This window comes from Muscardinus avellanarius, assembly GCF_963383645.1.
Source record: "Muscardinus avellanarius genome assembly, chromosome: 2".
In the NCBI taxonomy this organism is placed as follows: domain Eukaryota; kingdom Metazoa; phylum Chordata; class Mammalia; order Rodentia; family Gliridae; genus Muscardinus; species Muscardinus avellanarius.
Genome location: NC_137787.1, coordinates 80,839,719 through 80,865,368, shown reverse-complemented (window position 1 = coordinate 80,865,368; position 25,650 = coordinate 80,839,719). Strand labels below are relative to the sequence as shown.

The following is a 25,650-nucleotide window of genomic DNA, read 5'->3' as shown; positions in this document are numbered from 1 at the left end:
TATAATATATGCAAACTTTTACAATATCTATGACCTCAGATAGGTGAAAAGTAGATGATATTTTGTTGATTATAGAATGTTTTAGAAAAGTATTTTTTGTTGAGTTTTTATCTTTTTTTTCCAAACTGACTAGTGATTGGATTTCTTGATTAATGAGACTATATCAATCACTTCAGCAGTTTCTTTTTTCTTTATTTTTTTCTTTCATTATTATTATTATTATTATTATTATTATTATTATTATTTAGTGGTACTGGGGTTCCTGGAAGCCCTTCTACCTCCGGGCTACACTCCCACGGGCTACACTCCCAGACCTATTTTTTTTTAACTTTTTTATGTGGAAACAGGGTCTCTTAAGTCAGTGAGGCTGGCTCCGAACCAGCGCAATCCTCCTGTCTCCGCCTCCCAAGCACGGGGATTACAAGCATGCGCCACCACGCCCGGCCAATTTCTTTTTCTAATTCCTCACAACAGTGCAGTCCTGGCTGTTTCTAATCCTACTCCAAACAAACTACAATGTAATGTCTGGTGTTTCTCTACAATTTTAATTTCATGCCCCTTGAATTTATTTTCAAACAGTTTTCAATGCAAAGATTCAAAATGAAAGAGGAAAGGAAGTGAGAGAAGGAGTGAGAGAGAGGAGAGGGAGAGATAAAAGATTTTGTCCACCTTTAATTTTGTTCATCTTTTCAAAAAGTATATGGGTGCTATTTTCAAGTTGTACTTGTAAATCACCCTAGTATACATTAAAAAATTTTTATTCTTGTTGGAAATGTTTTTTGTTTGTTTTTCAGTCTGTTTCTATGAATTGCCCATTAAACTTAGCAGAACTATGTATAATTAGTATATATATAATATTGATTTAAATTGCATATAGATCCAAAAGTGTGGTTTCTAATGTAACAGAGATCTCTAAAGAGAAGACATATAATGACTTGTTAACATGATACAATTATTGAAATTGTGAAAAAATAGAAATTTAACATTTAATAATATATGATCATCACACTTCTATTTTATTTGAGATTCGTGTATTTCAAACCCTTACAAATAGGGTGAGCATACCATCAAGTAATACAGATCACTTATTGCCGTGATAATCACTCTTCTTCAGTGAATGCCTCAGACACTGTAGTTTGTTCAGTATTTTGAAATGTGAACATCACTAGCAGTTTTAGTTTTGTTCATTTGGGTCACAGCTGTGACATCTATTTGCATGTTTACAAAATGGTTACTGAATAGCACATGCCTAAGAAAACTAAGCTTTTGCAAAAGCTTGTTAATATTTGCAGCCCTCAACTGAACCCAAAGCTCACAAATGAGCTTTTGGCAAAATCTGAATTCTTGGCAACCCATGATAAATGCGGGCCTATTTCTTTAACCATCTGTACATGAAGGTGTATTAGACAACAGTGGTTCCATGACAGTCAGCACTGCAGAATTAACTCAGAGATATTTGTGCATCGTTTCTTTTACAAATATATCATAATATAATATACTTAAAACAAGAAAGGATTTATCAAAGAACAGATTTAATCTGAAGCGCTAATAAAGTCAAAGATGGAATGAACTGTACTGATGACTGGTTATCTTTTGCAGAGACTCACCTTGAGACACGTTAACAGTAACCAATGTTTGGATGAACCTTCTGAAGAAGACAAAATGGTGCCTACCATGCAGGACTGCAGTGGAAGCAGATCCCAGCAATGGCTGCTAAGGAATATGACCTTGGGGGCATGAGGCCATTTCTCCCAAGCCACAGAAGTCTCTGTACTTTTTCCCATTACTTCAATTAGGGGGAAATATTAACTCTGATGATTTTAAAACTCCTTTTAGTATTCTAAAACACAATTGTTTCTAATTCAATTTTTAGGAATGTCTGATGATTTCCTTACTAAAAATTGTATCTGAAGAAGCACATAAAACACATAAATAATAGAAAACTTATTAAACATTGAAACAAATTTAAAAAATTGTGTCTGCTTTAAAAAAATCTCTATTGCCCTCATGTCACAAGGTTAGTGGAAGGTTATTTTATTTTATGTTGTTGTAGTGGTTGAAAGAAAGATAATGTAAATGCCTTATAAAAAATCCTCATATCTAATACTATTAATTGTTTTATAAATTCACTCTTTCTACTGGACTTTCATAGGAACATGTTGAATTTTTATGGCAACAATTAGACCACATATTAAATTATTCTTGAGCATTGGGTTCACTGTACAAAACATTAGATTCCAGATTTTGTGCAAGGAAGACAATTACCTATGGAATTCATGAAGTTTTTGCAAAAAACATCACATTTAAATTGCTGAGGCTGCCTTGAACCTGCAGTTCTCCTGTGTCAGTCTCCCAAGTACTGAGATTACAGGCATGTCCCACCACACCTGGCTAAACATGTCACATTTAAACAAAAATGAAGAATGTGAAAATTTGATTTAAATAAGAAATTTAAATTTAAATGAAGTAAGAAAAAATTAGCCAGTTACTGAAGGGTACAAGATGGAGGCATACTGAAACATTGTAAGAAATACGATGTCTGCATTATAGTGATTTCTAACACAACCTGAAGGCAAAAACAAAACAAAACAAAAAACGAAACAAAAAATAAACCTTGTTTAACACAATCCTTAACCACTGTCTTGGTCTCCAGAAACTTTACCATCCATTCATCTTTACTCTAGAGGCTGTGACTTATCACTTATGCTATACATATCTGTAGGCAAAACTTAGAGTTTTAGAAATAATTTTTAACTTTTATGTAAAAAGATTTTAGGTCATCATTTTCATTTTAATTTTCTATTAAAAATACAATCAGAATTTTATTGCCATGCCATAATATCTAACACTCATCATCAGGAATATGAACTCAATACAGTCATTAAACTTTTCTTTTCATTAAACTCCTGGACATATTTGCCATAAATTATGGCTTAGAGGCCAAAGTCATCATTTGGCTAGTCTCACTTGTCCAAATTAAAGCTTTGTGTTCAAAACATCTGAGCAGTAGACAAGGGAGAAAACTCTATCAGTGAGTATTTACTAAGACTTTGACATTAGTTTAGATGCCCATAAAGATGCTTTAGGTATGTGAGTTTTTGTTGTTTTAACATGTTTTGTTTTCATTATAAGTGTACTCAGCAACTAAGAGAAATTTGGACCTGTGGGTGGAGGGGAGGATGGAAAATGTGTCCTTTGAGCGCAAGATTACATTTATTATTAGTTATATTAATTTTGTCCCACATTTTCACTTTAAAAGCTCTTCTAAAAAGTATTGATCATTTTTGGCTTATTCTGTCTCTGCCTCTCTCTCTCCTCACAGACACGCACACCACATACACTGCTTTATAAATATACTTTTGAAGGCCAGTAAAATTTTGAATTATTTTCCCAAAGGCATTTCATCTTCTTTTGACTTTATATTGGTAATTTAGAAAAAAATGTACAATCTGAAATATTTCAGATTTACTCCTTAAATTAAGGACATTTAGCCAGGTGTGGTGACACATGCCTGTAATCCCAGAATCTGGGAGGCTGAGACAGGAGGATCATAGGTTCAAGAATAGCCTCAGCTCTTTAGTGAGACTCTCAGCAACCTAGTGAGACCCTGTTTCAAAACAAGATTTAAAAAAGAGCTGTGGGTATAACTCAAAGGAATAATGCCCCTGGGTTCAATCCCAAGTACCATAAATAAATAAATAAATAAATAAATAAATAAATAAATAAATAAAGCATGTTGCCCTCAATACAGAAAATCGAACCCATGATTAAACTTATAATGCATTCCTCTTACACATCACTATATATGGAGCTGAACTAATAGATATATTTCAGATGATCTGAGCTCATGCAATTGCTTCCTCCCAACTGCTCAATTCAGTCATTGAAAGTCACTTTTGACTTTGCCCTTTCTCTCTCAAATTTGACTTCATCATCAAATTCCCTCACTGCCACTTTTGAAGTCCAACCAAAAACCAATATTTCACCACCATGTTCGCATGTCACTCATTCAACCTTTTATGTGTACTATAATTTGGCTCTGCACTCTTGCCTATCCTTGTCCTAAACAGTTATTTCTCAATATGACATCCATCATGACTGTTAAGTGTAAATTTGTGCCATTTCCTTGCACATGCTCTTCCAATGGCTGCTTGTTTTCCCTGAGTGCCCCCCAAGGTATTTCATGATAATGCCCCTCTCCACGCATACACACACCCCCTCAACTCAGGAATACACACACACACACACACACACACACACACACACACACACACACACACACACACAGAGTACCTGACCATAGTTCTTCTTTCTTATCATTCCACATATGACTTACTCTAGCCTGGCTTTCAAGCAAGTTACTATTTTAGGATTTTGTTTTTTCTGCCCCACAGACCGCTGTCACCCACTTTCTTTTATCTTTAGTGACTGTTCAAATATGATCTCATCAGTGAGACAATTGTCCTGCCTGCCCCCATCCCCTGCACCTCTTACAAACTACCAGTTTAATTTCCTTTCTTTTTTCTTTTTTCTTTCCTTCCTCCCTTCCTTTCTTCTTTCTTACTGAAGATTGAACTCAGAGACATTCTACCTATGAGCTATATTGCCAGCTATTTTCAGTTGTTTTCTGTTTTTGTTTTTGTTTTGAAAGCAGGGTCTCACTAGGTTGCTGAGATTCTTACTAAGTTTCTGAAGCTGGTCATGAACCTGCACTCCTCCTGTCTCGCCTCCCTAGAATATAAGTCCCATTTATTTATGTTTTGTTTTGTTTTGCTTGCTTTTGTAGTGCTAGGGGATCAAGCCCATCACTCATGCCAGGTGAGTACTTGATCACTGAACTGCACCCCAACCCTATATTTCAAGGTAGGGGCTTTATCTGCTTTGTTCACTGAGGCATTATCCTCATCATCTGGTATAATTCTTATCAAATACTAAGTATTCCATAAACATTTTTTGAATTAATGAACTGAAAAGGTGTGTGTGTGTTGAAGTTGCTAAGTGCTACTGTATCATACATTTTTGTATTTTAAATTGTAAAGTCCAGTAATATATTTATATAGGATTTTCATAACTTTGTCTCCAAAGCTTAATTTTCTTCTTAATATTCTTTATATTAAATTATAGACTCTATGTTGTCCTCTGTGATAAAGTATTCTGCCTTATGGGAATGAAATGTGACATTTTATAAAAATGCTGCTATATTATATGAGTTGCTTCATTAAGCTAAAAATAATTTTAATTTTTTGGTTATGTTCAATGACTGCCCAAAGGCCTAAAATTTTGACTTTCAGAGGAAAGATATATACATTTTCCTAAAAGTCATATGTGTTTTCATGGATTCTTAATACCCACTACTAAATCTATTTTCTAAGTACATGATTATGAAGAAAAGACACCTATGGGAACCTTAACTTTGACCTGCCCTTTGTTTCTCTGTTCATAGACGTTGAGACCCAGATATGTAACAGCTATGAGCAATGTTCCCCGTACTCCTCATTGTTCATATGACCTAATACTGTTTGCTCAAAAACATTACAGAAAGGGCACAATAAGAAGAAAAAAGTCTTCATTAAAACTTTGTTATTAACACATTGATTCTTTAGAATTATTTAAATTCTTACTCTTTTATACTTAAATAAAATTAGATCAATAAAATAATGCCACCAGCAGAAAAATTAAGAAATTACCTGAAAACAACATAATTATAGAATGCTAGAACATTCTGGCATCATTGGGCAAACTGGGCTGCAGAGAAGCAAAGCGAAACTTCTTTAGTGGTAACTTAAGGGGCACGGTCACTTCCATTTTCTTTGTAATTATTTTCAAGTTAAAAGAAAGGTTGGCTTACAACTTGCACAGGGAATTAAATCCTCTATTACTGTGAACATTTGGTAAGTTTTGTTACGCAGCTTCAAAGACTGCAGGGTAACCAGCAGATATTTCTAGGCTATTTGGAGTCATCCTGTAGAGTATAGGAAACATAAATGATAAGTTTGATTTAGCCTTGGTGCTTAGGAGCAACCTAATAAATAAAAAGAAAGAGAGGAAAATAAAGTAAAAAAAGGAATAGGATTGTTCCTTTTTCTTTCTTTTTTATTTTTATTTGGTTAGGAGGCTAGGAACATGTATGAATTGCTTCAGTAAACCTCAAAACACTGACTTTCCTCAATTCCCAGTGTTTTTCTTAATATGTGGAGATTGAATTCAGAGGTGCTGTATAGCCCTGAGTTGTGTATGTTACATCCCCAATCCTTCTTGTTTTTTGCAACAGATTTTGTTAAGTTGTCCAGGCTGGCCTTGAACTTGAAACTCTCTTGAGTAGGTGGGATTTCAGATGTGCTATTTTTCACCATTTGAGAAATGATGGTCTCATCTATAGGTACCAAACCTAGTATCAGAAGAGGCAAATATTTTATTTTATTATTATTAGCGAGTGTGTGTGTGTGTGTGTGTGTGTGTGTGTGTGTGTGTGTGGTGGTACTAGAGTTTGAATCCAGGGCCATTCTACTTCTAAGCTGCACCACCAGCCCATGTTTTATTTATTTATTTTTATTTTGAAGCAGGCCTCACTAAGTTAAGGAAGGTCTTGCTAAATTTCTGAATCTGGCCACATACCTGCAATCCTCCTGTCTCAGCCTCCCAAGTACTGGGACTACATGTGTGTGCCACCACACCCTGCTTGTATGCAATTTTTTTTTTTTTTTGGTGGTACTGGGGTTCCTGGAAACCCTTCTACCGCCGGTCTACACTCCCAGACCTATTTTATATTTTTATTTGGAAACAGGGTCTCTTAAGCCAGCATGGCTGGCTTCAAACCTGCGCGATCCTCCTGTCTCCGCCTCCTAAGCGCGGAGATTACAAGCGTGTGCCACCACGTCTGGCGCTTGTATGCATTTAAGTCAAAGTATACTAAGTTCACAAGCCTGAAAAATGTAGGAAATTCGAGATCCTAATAGGTGTGTCACCATCCACAAGAAGTCATTCTGCATACCTGATATATCTGATATATCTAATATATCTGAATATATATATATATATATATATATATATATATATATATATATAATCAGATAGACCTCATATAAATACCTTTAAATCTGACATAAATTTTCTGTTTAGTTGGGCAGCATGAATTCAGTTATCTAAAGGCATCTTGTCTTTCAGTATTTGGCCACTCCACACCCTTTTCCCAATAAGTAAAAATAAATTGACTAGACAAGACAAATCACCCTTCTGTACAGTGTGGGATGTATCTGGTTTGACTACATCATGTACAGACATCTATGAAGTATAAGCTACTGTATGAACTTAAAGGTGTTGAATGAATACCAGCATTGTGTTTTAAATACTTTGTATAAATTCATGCCCAACTTTTGTTTTATATTGTGCAATAAATTCTAAAGGAAATTGTAATTGTATTTGTTTTTAAAATCCCTCTGATGTAGCATTTACAGAGCAGCCTCTTCAATTATCTTTCCTCTTTTTTTTTTTTTTTTTCTTGGCATGTATAATATTGTTAATAGAACCCAGGGGCATTCTACCTCTGAGCTACACTCCCAGTAAGGTTTTATTTTTTATGTTTAAACAAGGTCTCATTAAGTGCCAAGGCTGGTCTTGAGCCTGTGATCCTTCCATCTAAAACTCCCAAGTACTGAAATTACAAGCACGGGCTACACAAGCCATCACACCCGCCTGTCGAATCTCTTTTAAAGCAAAGAATGTCTCTCTGATATTTGTGACATCATCATATAAATATACCATTTTGCATTTGTTTTAAGCTAGAGAAAACAAATCACTTTAATCTGTTTTTAATCGACAGAAGAACATGCAAAATATAATGATTAAGGATTGATCTATAATATATCTATTTCAAAAAATTTCATTGTGCATTCAATTGATGTAAAAATTGATATAAGTCACTGCTTGATTCTGGTTGTACTTTCAGTTAAAAATAGCACAAAAGGGTAAAAAAAAATTGATGATCATAGAATGTGGGAGGGCTTTTGTTTTTCTAGTCAATTTAATTTCATCTAGAGAGAAGTTATTTCAAAAATGTTTTAGGTGTATGCTTGACACAGTTCTTTAACATTACAAAAATAGATATTACATAAAGAATTAAACATTTTAGATGAATGGTATAATTGTTCTTTTCTGTAAATTTAAATATTTATACATTTTTGTAGAATTAAAGTATGCCAATTTAGTTTTCCTTTGTTACATGTTGTCTTTTTTTTATAAAAATTGTTAGTATTTCAAACATATTTAAAAAATCTTTAGGATATTATGCTCATGTTAAATTTCATAAATTATTTAAATAAATGATCAAGTGCCTGTGAATATATCCCAACAACAAGAAAATCTTGTGATCCAGAAAGGTTTTAGTATCAAAACCATGTGAAGAGAAACATTAACGTGTGCATCATTTTATTTTTTATAATTTAATTTTTTTATTGGTGCATTGTATATATACATCATAATGGAGTAAAAAAAAAACAAAAACTTGTGTAGGCATAAATGCACACATCACCCAGCCAGCCCCCACACAGTCCCCAACTCACTCCCTCTCCATCCCTCCCTCCCATGCTTGGTTTAGTTGTTGACTTCATATGAATAAGTACATCATGTGCTTTAAAGCGTTTCCCTCTCCCCACCTGCCCATTCCCCCACAATTAGGCTGTCTTATTTGCTCCTCTATAGGATCTCTTTATTCACCTGAAGATCTTCCTATGACCCCATTCACCCTAGATTTCACATATTAGGAAAAGCATCCAATTCCTTACTTTTTGTGACTGACTAATCTCACTTAGCATAATGTCCTCAAGATCCATCCATTTCCCTGAAAATACTGCAGTTGTATTGTTTTTTTATGGCTGAGTAAAATTCCATTGTTACATATCCCACAGTTTTGTAATCCATTCATCTGTTGATGGACATCTTGGCTGGTTCCATAGTTTGGCTATGGTGAATTGTGCAGCTATGAACATAGATACACATGCATTAGTTTGGTAGTTTGGTTTCCTTTCTTTTGGGTAGATACCCAGAAGTGGTGTTGCTGGATTAAATGGTAAATTTGTTCCATTCTTCTGGGGATTCTCCATACTGTTTTCCAAAGTGGTTGCACTAATCTGCAATTCCACCAACAATGTTTTAGAGTTCCCTCTTCTCCACATCCTCGCCAGGATTTGTTATTGTTCATGTTTTGAATGATTGCCATTCTAGTGAGAGGTGAAATCTCAGGGTAGTTTTGATTTGCATCTCTCTGATTGCCAATGATGTTGAGCATTTTTTTCATGCATTTATTGGCCATTTGAATTTTTTCTTTCGTGAAGTGTCTATTTAGATCACTTGCCCATTTTTTGATTGAATGATTTGTTTTTTTTAGTGTTGGGTTTCTTGACTTCTCTATATATTCTAGATATTACACCTCTATCAGAGGGGTAGGGGGCAAAATTCTTCTCCCATTCTCTTGGCTCTCGATTGAGTTTCTTGACAGTTTCCTTTGCTGAACAAAGGTCTTCAATTTCATGCAATCCCATGTATTGATTTGCCTTTTGGTTTGTTGTGCCTTGGTATCTTGTTGAGAAAGTTTTTATCTGTGCCTATGTGTTGCATTGTTGGACCTATGCCCTCTTCAAGGAGCTTCAATGTCTCTGGTCTAATTTCTAAGTCTTTGATCCATCTTGAATTGACTCTTGTGCAGGGTGAGAAAGTGGGATTAATTTCCAGTTTTCTGCATATGGTTAACCAGTTTTGCCAACACCATTTGTTGAAGAGGCTATCTTTTTTCCAGTGTATGTTTTTGATCCCTTTGTCAAAAATCAATTGGCTGAAAGTGTATAGGCATGTTTCTGGGTCTTCTATTCTGCTCCATTGGTCTATGTATCTGTTTCTGTGCCAGTACATGCTGTTTTTATTACAATGGCTTTATAGTATAGTTTAAAGTCCAGTATTGTGATTCCTCCTGCATGGTTTTTGTTGCTGAGAACTACTTTGGCTATCCTGGGCCTTTTGTTATTTCAAATAAATTTAAGGACTGATTTTTCTATGTCTGTGAGGAATGATCTTGGTAGTTAATTGGGCATTGCGTTGAATCTGTAGATCACTTTCGGAAGGATGGCCATTTTAATAATATTTATTCTGCCTATCCATGAACAAGTATGCATCATTTTAAAGCATTATTTTATTTTAAAACTATTTACGATTTTTTTCTTTCTATTTTATAAAAATAGCATGAAAAAATCTGGGCATGGTGACACACATCTGTAATCCCAGTATTCAAATGTCTGAGACAGGAAGATTTTAGGTTCAAGGACAGCTTTGGCAACCTAGCAAAACTCTCAGCAATCTAGCAAGACCCTGTTTCCAAAGAGAAGAAAAAAAAAAAAGCCCTAAGGGTATAACTTGGAGGTAGCATGTCCCTGGGTTCAATTCCCAATAACACACACACGAAATGGAAAATTCAAGTTAAAATGTCTTCCAAGTATATAGTGAAAAATGTTCTTCAGAATACTCTGAGTCACGCCCAGTTTCTTGATCTTGGTTCTAGAATCCGGAAAAATAGTCTGTAGGTGAAAGTGGTGGCAGAGCCCTCTCCAGGGCACATGGTTTCCCCAGCACTGACCCCCAGTCCTGCCACAAGCAGATCACTTTATTTGTAAGTTAGAAGAAAGAAACAGAAAGGGACAGAAGGGAGCAGAAATGGGGGGAGGAATAAAGAAAAGGAGAAGAGAAAGAAAGGAGAAAGTATCCGATATTACCTGTATTCATAATTTTCTTCTAAAGAAAGGTCACCTAAAATGCCGTATTGGGTTTTGCATGTATCAGAAGTTCGTCAGTTTGCAAACTATGAATGCCTCTTTGGGTTTTCCAGGCTTATTCTGTAATTGTCAGCAAGTAAAAAGAACATTGTCTACACTTTATGTTTCACAAACAGAAGTCCCGATTTTGCTTCTCATAATCCAGAGGAGCTTCTTTTCTGTCACCATTGTCTAGGGGCACCGCCTTGCGTTTTCAGTGCTAACCAGGCAATTAGTTTAATCACATCAGGCAGCCCCACCCGCCTATTGTTTTGACAGATCCTGCTTTAAATGGTTTTGCTTTTTTCTTCAGCACCTAGTAGAAATTAAATGTCAACTCTAAGGGCTAGGTGGCCTCTATGCAGATTTGTTCTTTTCTGACACAATGATTCTCTTTTCTACCTGACATAGGATATTAATGGCCAATCTCTGCCTCTACTATCAGAACTCATAGTGAGTTGGCTGAGTTTCTCTTGACAGAAATCTTCGGCAATTTCATGAAGGAAACACTAAACATCTGAACCAGACTTTATAGACACAACACAAAGTCCATGAGGTTGGTGCAGCAAGCACCCTTCACCTCCCACACAATAACTTCTGTAAAGCAAAGGCTGTGAGATCAGCACTGTCTTGAAGTCAGAGCTGCTGCACACACAGCCTTCACTGGTATCAGTGGGCCTGTGCTTCCAGCTCTGACCCAACAGCTTGATTCTTCTGTGCATATGTGAAATGTTTGTCTTTAAATTATGAAATTATGGCACTTAAATTGATTATAAGGAATTTTTTGGGGTGCTATGGATTGAACTCAGGGGTGTTCTACCTCTGTTCGACACCCCTAGCCCTATCTTATTTTTTATTTGAAAACGAGATCGCCCTAAGTTGATGTGAGCCGCACTGAGTTGCTGAGGCAGGCTTCAAACTTGTTATCCTCCTGTCTCAGCCTCCCAAATACTGGGATTACAGGCACACACCACCACACTCTTCTCAAGGAAACATTTGAATAGTTTCTGTATATGGACCAAAGTAGTTGGTGCATCCATTTTCCTCACATATTTAGTTCTTTCAAATTCTGGTTCCATCAGACAAATTAGGAACCTTTGATTATGCAGATCACCATCGTTTCCCTCTGATATATCTTTTTTTTTTCTTGTATTTTCTTATAACCCACTGGTCAACATTTTTGGTTTCCTTTGCTGGGCTTCTCCTTCTGTCCGCCTTTTAATTTGGTACTGCTTCAGGGTGCAGATTTTACTCCTCTTCATTTGCATTCACCTTTATGATCTTGTCCAGAAGGATGGACTACTAAATGTCTCCCTCCACCTCTTCATAACTATTTTTTTTCAGTACTAGGATTTGAATTCAGGGCTTGGCACGTGCTAAGCAAGTTCTCCACCAAAGATAAGTGCTACCTTAGCCATTTCTAATTTTGTTTTGAGGTAGAGTCTTGCTAAATTTCCCAAGCTGACATCTAACTTGCAATCTTCCTGCCTCGGCCTCCAAAGTGGCTGGTATTACAGGGATGCACTACCGTGCCCAACCAATCTGGCAATTCAGAACTCTTTGATGTGTAACTACCTACTTAACACCTCTACTTGAACGACTAAAAGACTTCTCAAACATATTATGCCCAACACTGAAATTTTCCCCTATTCAACTAGTTTAGCCTATTTTCTGTAGCTATAACAGACTGAGACTGGCTGATTTATAGTGAATAGAAATGTTGGCTCATAGTTCTGGAAGCTGGAGGCAAATGTTCATGGTCCTGGCATCTGGAAGGGACATTCCCGCTGTGTCATCTTGTGATGAAAGGTGGAAAGGAAAGAGGGAAAGACCAAGAGAGCAAGAGCGGCTGACCACTTTTATAGCAAGTTCACCTTTACAATAACGAACCTACTCCTGCAGAAATGACATTAACTCATTCATGCTCTCCTCCTCTTACTCTCTTATTCTCTACACTGTTGCATTGAGGATGAAATTCCTGGCACATGAAATTTCACACATTCAAACCATAGCAAACACAAACAGGCCTCCTGTCTCATTTTATGACAATATCCCTGCCAGTTGTTCAGACCAAAAAAAAAAAAAAAAAAACCTCAGTATTTTTGGAACCTCTCTCTCCATGAGAAAGTCATACTTATTCTACCTTCAAAATATCTCCTGAAGCTGAATGTGGTGGTGCACACTTGTGATCCAGTACTTAGGAGGCTGAGACAGGAGGATTGCAGGTTTGAATCAGCCTCAGCAAATTAGTGAGGTAATCAGCAATTTAGCAAGACCTTGTTTCAAAAAATAAATAAATAAAATAGGACTGGGAGTGTAATACAGGAATAAAAAGTTCCTGGGTTCTATCCTCAATAACACACACACACACACACTCATGCATACTTCTTGAATGTGACTACTTTATACCTCCACTACTGCCATTTTGGTCTAAACCACCTTCTAAATCACTTCTGGTAGTCACCTGTTTTCCCAGCTGCTTGTGTCTTGTCTCCTCCACTCAGTTTTCAAAGATAACAAGAGTGATGTTTTAAAATACAACCATGAATCTATATATGTGGCACATGCCTGTAATCCCAGTACTTGGAAGCCTGAGACAGGAGGATGCAAGTTCAAGGCTTCACAATTTAGTAAGACTTTCAATAATATGTGAAACCCTGTTTCAAAATAAAAAATAAAATAGGGGTGGAGATGTAGCCTTTAGGTTGAATGCCCCTAGGTTCAACCTTCAGTAATACACACACACACACACACACACACACACACACACACACACACAAAATGGAACCAAGATAAGTCTCTTCTCTACTTAGAACCGTAGAACAGCTTCCTGTTTAGTATAAAGTAAACGGCTAAATCTTTACCAGAAGCTAAAATGCTTTGCATGATCTGACCCCTAATTTTCTCTCCTAAAAGTTGCTAATAATCTACCCCATCCCAGTCACTCTAGGTCACCATTTCTTTCAACAAGCAGACACAATTTTGGTTCAGAGGTTCTACCTGGAATACTTCTTCCTAAACATGTATTAACTCATTTCCTTGATTACAGTGTAAATGTTTGATGAGATTCCTGTACTTTAGCCAGTACTGTAATCCATCTACCATACTCCTCCAGATATACTAACCCATAATGCTACTACAGTTTTGTTTCATGACATTTATCACCCGTTTACATATTATCCAAATTACCAATTTATTATATTTAATGCTTAGTTGTTTATTGTGCCCTCTTTATCCATCCTCTATTCTTACCAAGTGCCCATCACTTGCATATAAAAGAACAAAGAGCAGGGAATCTTAGTTTTATTGTGATATATTGCAAGTGTCTAGAACAGCACCTGGTGCATTCCAGGCACCCAATATATATTTGCTTAGTGTCAAATGAGTTTTCATCTTTTTTCCCCTCTGCTGGTACATTATATTCATGCTGGGGGTGGGAGGTGGGTGGGAGGTGGAGGAAGAGAAAGACTTTAGATTTTTCTGTTCTTCTTTATGTTGATACAGTTTAACTACCTCCTTACTTTTCTAAATATCCTCCTACCAAAAGAATTACACCATCTTGCCTCATAGTAAACCTATTAATTTTTTAAGAGAATGAATACATTTGGATCTTGAGACAACTCCATAATTATACGAGTATTAGAGTAATTAAATTTGATATGACCCAGATGGGCATTTTTCTTCTAATAGAAGCATAGTATTTTGTGATAGGATAATGAAATGTTAGGAGGACATGGCAGCTGAGGATGTGATCAACCCCTGAATAATAAAATAGCATTTGCTACCACAAACTTTATTTGTAACAAATTTTATGATTTTTTCTAAAGCTGATTTTGAAAGATTACATGCACACTATTTACACATTCTAAAGAAATATACATTTCAGGGAAATACATAGCACAAATATACTTCAAAAAAATTTTAAATACTGAAAGTTAAATTTCCTCTGTCATGCCCCTTATTGGGGTCACAATGTATGCACTGGGAGCTGTACTTCCTACTCTCAAAATCTGAAGTAGTGTCAGTCTCTCTCTCTCTCTCTCTCTCTCTCTCTCTCTCTCTCTCACTCCCTCTCTCTCTCTCTCCATGGATAAAACCAAGGGCCTTTCTACCTCTGAGCTATATTCCCAATGCTTTTTATTTTTAATTTTGGATAAAGCCTCACTAGATATCTGAGACTGGCCACAAACCTGTAATCCTCCCGTCTTGGCCTCCCAGGAGCTGGAATCATAGGCATGCACCACCACGTCCAGCTCTGTAATACTTATCATCCATCTGCCACGGATGGATCTAGGAGGAGCTAACACTTGCACAGGTTTGGGCAAGATGTGCGTGCGAGCGCAGGTTCTTGTTCACTGCCCTGCTGGGTAAGACTCTGAAGATTACTGCTTTCACTTGACAGAGATTCTTTGAATACCAACCGAAACACAGAAAAACTATGTCTTCTTAGGTAACTACTCAGGTCAGTTCAATTTACCTTGAAATAAATCCTTATTTGTAGTTTTATCCTATAATACAGTACAGAGTAAAGAGTACAGACTTTAAAGCCGAGTGACTTCTGTTCTCATTTCACGGGTTTACTAACCACTGAGCTAAAGCCTCCTATTTTTATCAGCCACAAGGCACTTCAGGCACGCCTTGAAGGGCTCTTGTGAGAATTAGCAATGACTTGTGTAAAGTTTACAAAGCTCTTCAACTCAGCTTTTTCTGAACAGTAGCACCTTTGATTTGCAGAAGTAAGACAATATACAGACATCTCTAGCCATCTTCCAGTAGCAACCATACTGAAACACAAAATTCTTTCTGTATGTTAAGCTATACTGAGCATGAATGCTGAAATTTATAAATAAATATTTTGAAAGGATTTCCAGCAATATTTGTGTTTCAAAGGTCCAAATATCTGCAAGGCTCAACTTAATGTACATGTGCCCATACATGAGTCATTATTGTACCAGTATTGGGAAATGGCTTCAAAATGTTTTTGAAAATAGCTTTGGTATTAATGTGCCAGTATTGGGAAATGGTTTCAAAATGTATTTGAAAACAACTTTGGGATTAAAAAGCCAGAGCTTGGAGACAAGGCAGCCAGGGAAGAGACCCTGCAGAATTCCAAGCACCAAGTGTGATTAGCAAGAAAATAGAGAAAGCCCAGGGTCTTTTACATTTCTAAGACAAGCAAACTTCCCCAAGGATGTGGGGGGATGCCATAAGCTTTCAAGAGATCCCAGACTCTGATAATCAATTAACTCAGTTTGGGGTGTAACAAAAGGCTGTGTTTTGTCCCTGTACAGAGACAGGGCAGGCCTTCAGAAAGGAATCATCACATCAAAATACCTGCCCCAGAGGCAGGTCTAGTCAGGTCAGAAGACTTGGTATAAAACTGTTCTGTAATGCCAGGCATGGTTGTGCACGCTTGTAATCCCCATGCTTGGGAGGCGGAGACAGGAGGATCGCACAGGTTTGAAGCCAGCCGCGCTGGCTTAAGAGACCCTGTTTCCAAATAAAAATATAAAATAGATCTGGGAGTATAGCGCAGAGGTAGAAGGGTTTCCAGGAACACCAGTACCACCAAAAAATATAAATAAATAAAATAAAAATAAATAAATACATAAATACATAAATACATAAATAAAACTGTTCTGTATCCAAAAACCTTCGGTCACTCCTTTTCAAGTCACCCCACTATGTTACCCTCTATGGTGTAGTGGTGTCCTATCTTTCTGTCCTATTTTTCCATCTTTGTAATAATAAAGTCACTTAATCGTAAAGAGTTTGGGCTATTCTTTTCTACAATAGCTCAGAACAAGAACCTGGGTCTACATCTTACTGTTACAGTTTGGGAGCCCAAAAGGGACCATGTGACAGTGTCCTACCTTAACAGTTATATAATTTATTTCTGATAGTAAAAGCTGAAATTGCCTATCCATTGTTAAAAATGCCATTGTTTATATCAAGGACTTAAGTTTTTTTCTTCTTCATAATAAATTCTTAGTAAATTTTCTAATACTACTTAATTTTATTCATTCATTTACTTATTTAGGTACTGCTAATTGAACTCAGGGGTATTTTACCTCTGAGCTACATCCTCAGCCTAGCCTTAATTTCTTTTCTTTTCTTTTTTTAAATAGAATCTCACTAAGTTGCTGAGGGTCTTGTTAATTTCTGAAGCTGGCCTTGAACCTATGATTCTCCTTTCTTTGTCTTCCAAGTACTAGGATTACAGGCATGCTCCATCATGCCTGACATATATTTAATTTTTAACCTATTCACAGAGAAAAATTATTAAGTCATAAATATTTGCCAATAGATAAATCCTAGGTACTGTTTGTAGTTTTGAAAATCCTATTGGCTTTTGGTCAAATGATAGATTCTCTTATAGGAGTAAAGAATTACTGATTTTTAATACCCTGAATTTTGACAGAAGGCTCAGTGTGAATGTGTTGTCTTTGCATGTTAGTGAGGGCAATGTGTTTGTAAGGAATTGTAACGAAAGTGTTATGATTAGATGTTAAGCATCAGTTTTGTATGTGATGAGTTATCTAGCATCACACCAAAAAACTGAAGAAAGATGAAGATAAACATTTATTTCAACTTCTTTTTTTCTTTTTGGTGGTATTGAACCCATGGGCTTTCTACCTCTGAGCTACACCCCCAGCCCTGTTTTATTGTTTCTTTTTAAACAGAGTCTTGCTAGGTTCCTGAGAATCTCACTACCTTTCTTAGGCTGGCCTAGGACCTGTGATCCTCCTGGCTCAGCCTCTTAAGTACTGGAATTACAAGTATGTGCTTTCAGGCCTGGCTTTGTTTCAACATTTTACAACTAAATTTAGGTCAATTAATACAATTGTAATTTTCAAGGAGGCAAGAGATCCAGTAAAGCATAAGGACTATCCTCTATCTAAATTAATTGCTCAGGCTGAAGTTTCTATGTACTTTCTCTCTTTTCCAACCTGCTCTTTCCATTTACCTGACAACCAAATATACAATTGTAACAGTGATGCCCATTTGACATTTTCTGGAAACTTGATGAAAGGTAAGGTGATGGTCATTAGGCTTAAAATAGAAGTCTAAAAAGAAAATTTCAAAATTGAATCAACTGGGCATGATCTCGCACACTTGTAATCCCAGTACTTGGGAGGCTGAGACAGGAGGATAATCGGTTTGTGGCCAACCTCAGCAACTTGTGAGGACCTCTGCAACTCAGTTAGGCCCTGCTTCAAAATAAAGAATAAAAAGTAGAACTGGGGGTGTAGCTTGAAGGTAGAATGCCCCTGGGTTCAATCCCCAGTTACACACACACACACACACACACACACACACACACACACGAGTTGTTTAAAATGAGATTCTTATAAATACCAGTGAAAAAATGTCACCTTGATTAAAATAACATGTATATCTTACCAAAGCTTGTCATGAGCTCACCTGATATACAGAAAAAAAGCAGGATATATTAACACAAATCCTTTTGCTTATATGCTATATTTTGTGGCTAGAGAAAACAGCTTGTAAAAAAATTTGCTTTAGAATTAGTCTTGAGCCAACATGCAATTAGATAAATCTAGTTTCTGACTAATGCTCTGTGACCAGATTGCTACTTGAAGATAAGGTGGAGACCAGATGGGTAAACAGATAGAAAGGCTCACACATTTATCATGATAAATGACTTATTTTGTGGCTTCCTGTCTATTATATCTACTATCTTTTTATTACTCCAGAATAATAAATCTCTCTTCTAAGGTGAAGCTAAATATTCAAAAGGGAATGCTTGTGATGCTCCTTCAAAAGATAGTTTAATTCAAATTTAACCTAAGACTTTTGTTATAGTAAATATGTTTACAGTAGCATGTGTAATAGGAAGGACAGAATTGAAGTGGACAAAACAGAAGCAACTAAATTTATGTCACTGATTCTCACACTGGGTAAGTATTTTAAGCTAATGTTTTCACTGGGAACCACCATTTTCCTCTCCCATACTTCTGATAAGAGATATAACCCCAAAAAGCAGAAGAATGAACACAGGACCCAGAATGAGCTAATCATGAAGTCCTTTGCCCCTGACTAGAGCGATTCTCCTAAGGATAGACCTGTGATAGAAGCCCCGTCCATTTCTTTTTTGTAAGTTTTCTTCTGGTGTAGGGGTGCTGGAAAGCAGGCTGGAAGAAGTGCTTTCCCCCCAATATGAGAAGTTAACTAGAGAAATCTTCTTCCATATTAGGATTAGAAATAAGATATTAAAATATAGAGTCAAGATATAGAAGTAAGGTAGAATTGGAAATAGAGTGAAGATCCATAAGCCCAGCTGCCCAGGTTGCAGGATTCAAGGACGAGGGTAAGGGACCCACAAGGTCAAAGTCTCTAATCTCCAGCTTGCAGGCCAAGGTCTTTGTAAATGGGACCCCATTCCCATATATCTGAGCTAGATCAGCAAACAAGGCCAGGCTAATCTGCTCTCCAGGCAGATTCTCCAGTGCAGAGATAAGCCTGGCCCAGCCAAGGTGGGTGGGAAAGACAGCCCTAGGGAATGAACACATACCATAAGGGAGATAAGCAGTCCTTAGCAGGCTCTGATGTGTGTGTGTGGATGCATGTTTTAAAATTATTGGTTGTACTTGTTTGTCCTTGTATCTGATTGGTTGTATTCTAAGGTTGGCAGGCTCGAACTTTTGGCGGGCTCTGACTTGTGTGTAACCACTCCCTCGCGTGTAACCACTCCCTCATAGGGTTATAAAATTCAGAGCGTGAAGGGGGGAGTGGTCGAACCTCGACCATTTAGTGTCTTGGTCTCGAACCCTGGCTAGCCGGGACAGCTGCAGCACAATAAACCTCGCTTGCATTTTACATCTCTTATGAGTCCTTCGATATTTGGGGTTGGTGGGCGATTCTCGGACCCTTCACTGGAAGTTAATGGGCTGTATTCCTATTTCTTCTCAGTGTCAATTAAAGAAGAGTCTATGTTCCAATCTCACATGTGTGAGTAGAAAATTTAAAAAAAAGAGACAGTTTGAAGGCATTTAGGTCCCCAGAACTAAATGCTGTTTGCTCTCATTCTTTCTTGTGTTTGGGTAATGTGTCAATAAATTCCTCTCTTGCTTAAACTAGGCCAAATCAGGTTTTAAGCACACATAAATAGAAGTGTACTGGCTCATCAATTACTTAACCTAGTAAAACATGTTTCCAGATTTGCTTAATATAAATTGTAAAATTATAATTGTAATTATAAAATTAAATTTTTTTTTTTTTTTGCAAATTGTAACCTATGCAAAGTATCTGTTCAGGAGTCAAGAGATTGTTCAACAGAAGTTAGTTTCTTTGATTCTTCTCATTTCCAACACATCATTGAAAAGTATCACAGACAATAGACCTTTTTATGTACTCAAGTGAAACACTTACACACCACTAATGCACCTAGAGTTTAAGTTAAATGACTATGTCTGTCTGTCTGTCTGTCTGTCTGTCTCTCTCTCTCTCTCTCTCTCTCTCTCTCTCTCTCTCATTTTCAGTATTTTCTTTTAGTAAGAACCAGGGGCTTAGTAGAAGAATTATTTTCAATTGGAGTTATTTTTAAGTTTTTATAAAGAAAATACATCTTGTGGACTATATTAGCTACTTTCCAAGTATAATAAAGTGTGAAAATGCGCTTATTAAATAACATCTGTGACATAGTAATTATGCATTATAATTCCTTCTGTTTATACCCCAAACATTACACCCCTGTTAATGAATGGCCTTGGCCAAGGAAGCTATTATAACTTTGTCTCCCATAAAATTAGTCCACCAAATTTATAGCATCTGAAAAAAAAAAAAGGGTTACTAAGGAACACAACTAGGAGTACAGTTAAGCCATGACTGACAAGGATGTGATTGAATCAAAGAAATGATGGGAACTATATTTGAAAAGAAAAAGTTAATTGGTTTGCATTTGATTAAAAATAATTATATATTTTTATCAGATAAAATTTTCAAGCATCTATGTGCTGGAGACTAAAGTTAAATATTTTATACATGTACCCAATCCATATTTTAGGAATTTTTGAATTAATGCAGTTAAGTAACAATAATGTGAAAAATATCAAGATTATTGTGATCCATGCTTATTTTCATGTACCATGTGAAAAAGCACTAACAACTTGGTAATTTTATTTATTACACTGAAGTCTATGCAGTATTTTATTATTGTAATATCACTTAGTATTATGTCTTTGGGAAAGATATGGTATTGTGTCAGTGGTTAAATGATGAAATAAAAGTAATTTTATGGTAGCAAGAGTAGAAAATCTCAAAGGTAATTCCTTGGATGTAAAACACAACAGCCTGTGTAGTAGCAAACAGCTGTCATTCCACTCTTTGAAAGGCTGAGACAGAAGGATCACGGTTTAGAGGCCAACCTTGAGAGACCTTGTTTCAAAATAAAAGAAACAGGGAAAAGACTGTAATCCCAGTATTTGCAAGGCTTAAACTGGAGAATTATAGATTCAAGGACAGCTCCAGACTATAGCATGACTCTTAGAAACCTAGAGAGAACATTATTCAGAAGAAATAATAGGAAGTGGCAAGGGGTGTAGTTTGGAGGTAGATTGTCCCTAGGTTTAATTACCAGTACTAAATAAATAGATAAATAGATAGATAGATAGATAAGCAAATAAATTTTAAAAGGGTTGGGGATTTGGTTCAGAAATAAAAGATCCCTGAATTTGATCTCTAGTACCAAAAATAAAAAACAGTCTGGGTGTGGTGATGCAGGTTTGTAATCCTAGTTCTTGGGAGTCTGAGACAGGAGGATAACAGGTTTTAGGCTAGCCTCAGTGACTTGATGAGTCCCTCCACAATTTAGTAAGACCCTATTTCAAATTAAAGATTAAAAAAAAATAGGGCTAGGAGTATGTCTCAGAGGTATAATATTTCTTGGGTTCAATCTCTATTAAAACAAAAATAAATAATAGATAAATAAGCAAACAAAATTTCCCTGGCTACTATTTCTAATAAAGATTTAGAGATTCCTAACAGTTATAAAATGCTAAAAACCTAATATCTGTTTTCGGACTCATAAATCATCAAAATATTCTTAACTTTGGTGGCTTTTGTTAACTTTTGTTTTTTGGTACTAGGGGTAGAACCTAAGGGCATTCTACTTCCAGGATGCACCCATGGCCCTTTTTATTTTTTATTTTGAAATAGGGTCTCTCTAAGATGTTAAGGCTGGCTTTGAACTTGGTATATTCCTGTCTCACCCTTCCAAGTAATCATATTACAAGAGTGTGACATGGTGCTCAGCTAAAATTCCAAAATCACTCATCCATTGTAGTGTTTTGTGTGCATGCATGCATACAAGGTGTGTGTGTGTGTGTGTGTGTGTGTGTGAAGACAGAGAGAGAGAGAGAGAGAGAGAGAGAGAGAGAGAGATCTATTTTAAACATGACAAACAGGTCTCTTACAGGCTTAGAACCACACTGAAATTACCCCACTCAACTTTTCTTGGTTTCATGCAAAGTTTCTAAGCTCCAAGTTGGGAATCTGAATTCTATTTTCAGCTGAACCTGGGGCTTCAGCAATTAAGGCTTCATGCTTCTGTGTCTTTGGCAGTTAAAAGATTAGAGGCAAGGGGACAGCTGTGATGGACATAAGCCTTCCTGTTGGACTCGGTCCATGCTCACTAAGGCTGCTGTCTTCTTTCACTTACCTCCATAATGTGTTCTCCGTGTGTTAGTCCCTAAGACATGGCCACAAAGTTCTCAAAACTCACGGTTTACAACAAGGGGACTGGATCTCTTACAATTCTGCTGTTTAGGAGTCCAATATCAGCAGGACCTTATACGTCCTGGTGGTTGGGGGTAGGGGAGAATTCCTTGATCTTCTAGTTTCTGGTGTCTGCCAGAAATCCTTGGCATTCCCTGAATTGAACCCAGGAGCACTCAAAATTTTGTTTTGCAATTTTTTGTTTTGCAAAAAGCTAGGTGTTGAGAGTCTCACTACACTGTGAGGCTGTTCTTTAACCTGCAATTCTCCAATCTCAGTCTCTCAAGTACTGGGATTACAGGCATTAGGCACCAAGCTCAAGCAAATTTTCTTTTTCTTTTTTTTTTTTTTTTTTTTTTTTTTGTGGGTCTGGGGATGGAACCCAGGGTCATTCAACCTCCGAGCTACACTCCCTGCCCTATTTTTTATTCTTTATTTTGAAACAGGGTCTCACTAAATTACAGAAGTCCTCATAAGTAGCTGAGGCTGTCCGAGATCTGCGATCCTCCAGTCTCAGGCTGTTGAATGCTGGGATTACAAGTGCGCACCACCACAACTGGTTGTAAGTTTTCTTTTTGATAAGGACATCAGTCATATTGGATTCAGACCACATTAGTAACTTCATATTAATTTTATCACCTCTATAATCCCCAAAGGTCACATTCTGAGATACCTAGGTATTGGGGTCTCAAGGACCCTGGGACTTGGGGAATCCAGTTCTGAATGAGACACAGACAACTGCTTGATGAACAACTGACAATCTTTACTTGTGAGCCCATTCCTTTTATACACATGGGGTACATGCAGGCATCAGAATCAGTGCAATTGTGCGTAATAATAATAATAATAAAAAAGAACAATACCAGCATTCTGAATCTAATCCTGGGAACCAGCCCTGGGAGAACATACTGCTGATATCTAGAACAAACGCCTCCCTAAGGCATACTGAGAACAGGGTATGCTTCAGGGAATATGAGGATAAAGAGATACAGCAAACAGGGTCTTGAAGACCATGGCCCTTCGCCAATGACCTCAGGGGACCTAGAGGACCTTCTCTTCTTCATGCTTTGCTCTAAGCTCTCCTCACATTTCCCCCCTTTTTGTTAGAAAGGATGATGGTAGCTGTAGTAGGAGCAATAACAGAGATTTGCTGTTGGGAGAAGGCTCGCTTGATATACACGCATCCTAATAATAACATAAACAAGAAAAATAGAATCAAACAAAATTGTAAAACATGAAATGGAGAAGAAAACCAGGTACGTGGGTCCCAAGGCTGGACTTCAGTAGCCAATGCCTTAAAGAATGAATCATCAAAGGCTTTAGGAGCGGCCTTATGAAAGGCCCAAGAGATATCTTCTTGGAACTGTGGAATGTTGAGACTAGAATTACAAGGATTATTACTAGAATTATAAGGAGGACAAATGGCTAGATATGGAACCCCAAGAATATTTACTTTGATTGTATTCCAGGTTAGTAATACAAAATTGAGTAAAATTCCAATGACACCTCATACTGAGTTGTTTTTGAGTCTGTAATAATTGATCCCTGATCCATGCTACTGCCTGTTGAAGCTTTTGAATTTTAGTATTTAATTGCTGATCTATATTAGCCTGTTGCAGCCAAAACTTATGTGAATCGGCCTGCCAGGAAGCAATAAACTCATGATTTCGAATAGATGTATGCAGAGCCATACCTGTCACTGTCCCCACCATCGTGATGGCAATGAGTCCAATAAGTCTCGTTATGACCCACTCAATGAATCTGCGAGTTCAGGAGTGTAAAGTATGGTATAACCTGAACATAAAGGGGGATTTAGTCCAGGGGTCAGAAATTGTGACAGGGACCCATAAGCTTAACTGTTGTTGCAAAACTATTACAGACTCAACAGAATGATGGAAGGGAATAGTATGGTTAATACAAGTATATAACCTACAATTAACACATGATAAAGGGAGGTTTACATAAGTTTGTACATGTTCAGAATGGTTAAACTCAATAGTATAATTTTGTGATTGAAAAATTCCCATAGAAGCAGAAGCAAATGTAAAATGATTCAGAGCAGCAAGAATTTTCCATATGTGCCATTGTCCTAGTCCTGGGAGGTCAATGATTTGGGGCCTTGGGGGGATAACCCTCCATTGTGCCAGGATAAAATATCCTCTTTGCCTCCACAGGTATAAGGTCTCATTAATTCAGGTACAATTGAAGCTCATGTGGGTACCATTCCATCATAAAGCTGCTCCATCCTCCTCTTTGCGGCAGTTTCGTGTGAAGTACCCCCGAGGGCCCCAATCAACAAAAGAATAATTGTAATGAGAAGAGAGCTTGGCCAATCTGCTCCTGCATGTACTTCAGTGTGTGAAGTAGTGAAAAGTCTCCACCAAGATATGGTTTCACAAGGAGGCTCCATGGGTATCAGTAAAGAGGTTGTATAATTTTGCATATGATGATGAGCTTTTTTTTTTCAGTGGAGTTTATCACCGTGGCAAAGAATCCTATCTGAAGACCTGATCCATAATTTATGTTATATCCCCATAATTTATTTTATATCTGTATGGAGTCATACATATCTGATGGCCCTCAAAACAAATAGGAACTGTCTTATACCCCAGGCTTATATGTTTCTCCCCTCCTCTTTGGGATGATCAGGTCCATTTATTCTCCATGAAGGAGAGAAAGCAACAGTTATTAGTATATATAATGGGACCTCTCATGGTCCAATCAACTATCTGTAACAGTGGTGGAAAAGGTACATAGGTCCAATAGGTATAATTAGCACTCACCCCAGAAGTGCATGATAAAATGGCCATCATTGCCAAAAACAACTTGTCAGGGGCTTTTAGGCTTCCTACTTGTTGAAGAGTAGCCTCAGCCTGTTGCCTCAGATTCTTTATCTGTGTTCAGGAGGGATAAGGAGATGTCTTGTCTGCTATGCTCATCTGAGCAAACTGCTTTTGTATCCTCTTCAATTGAGGGGGATTTCCCAGATTCGATCCCTGGTCGCTGGTGGATACAAAAATTCTTGGCCATCTGAAACAACAAGACCATATCCTTTTCCTAGGAATTTTAGAATATCTGTCTTCCATGTGTTAATAGCCTTATACCAAATATTTAATTT

General features: G+C 37.0%; 1 protein-coding gene across 1 annotated transcript in view; it reads left to right on the top strand.

Annotated features, from left to right (window-relative positions):
* Positions 1–1,740, top strand: part of GALNT13 (polypeptide N-acetylgalactosaminyltransferase 13) — a gene marked incomplete at both ends in the record, with an annotated part of 461,512 nt that extends 459,772 nt beyond the window's left edge. The window contains one exon of the mRNA XM_080689902.1: positions 1,600–1,740. Within this exon, the coding sequence (XP_080546028.1) occupies positions 1,600–1,740 (141 nt within the window). The remainder of the gene's footprint in view (positions 1–1,599) is intronic.
* Between the last annotated feature and the right edge of the window lie 23,910 nt (positions 1,741–25,650).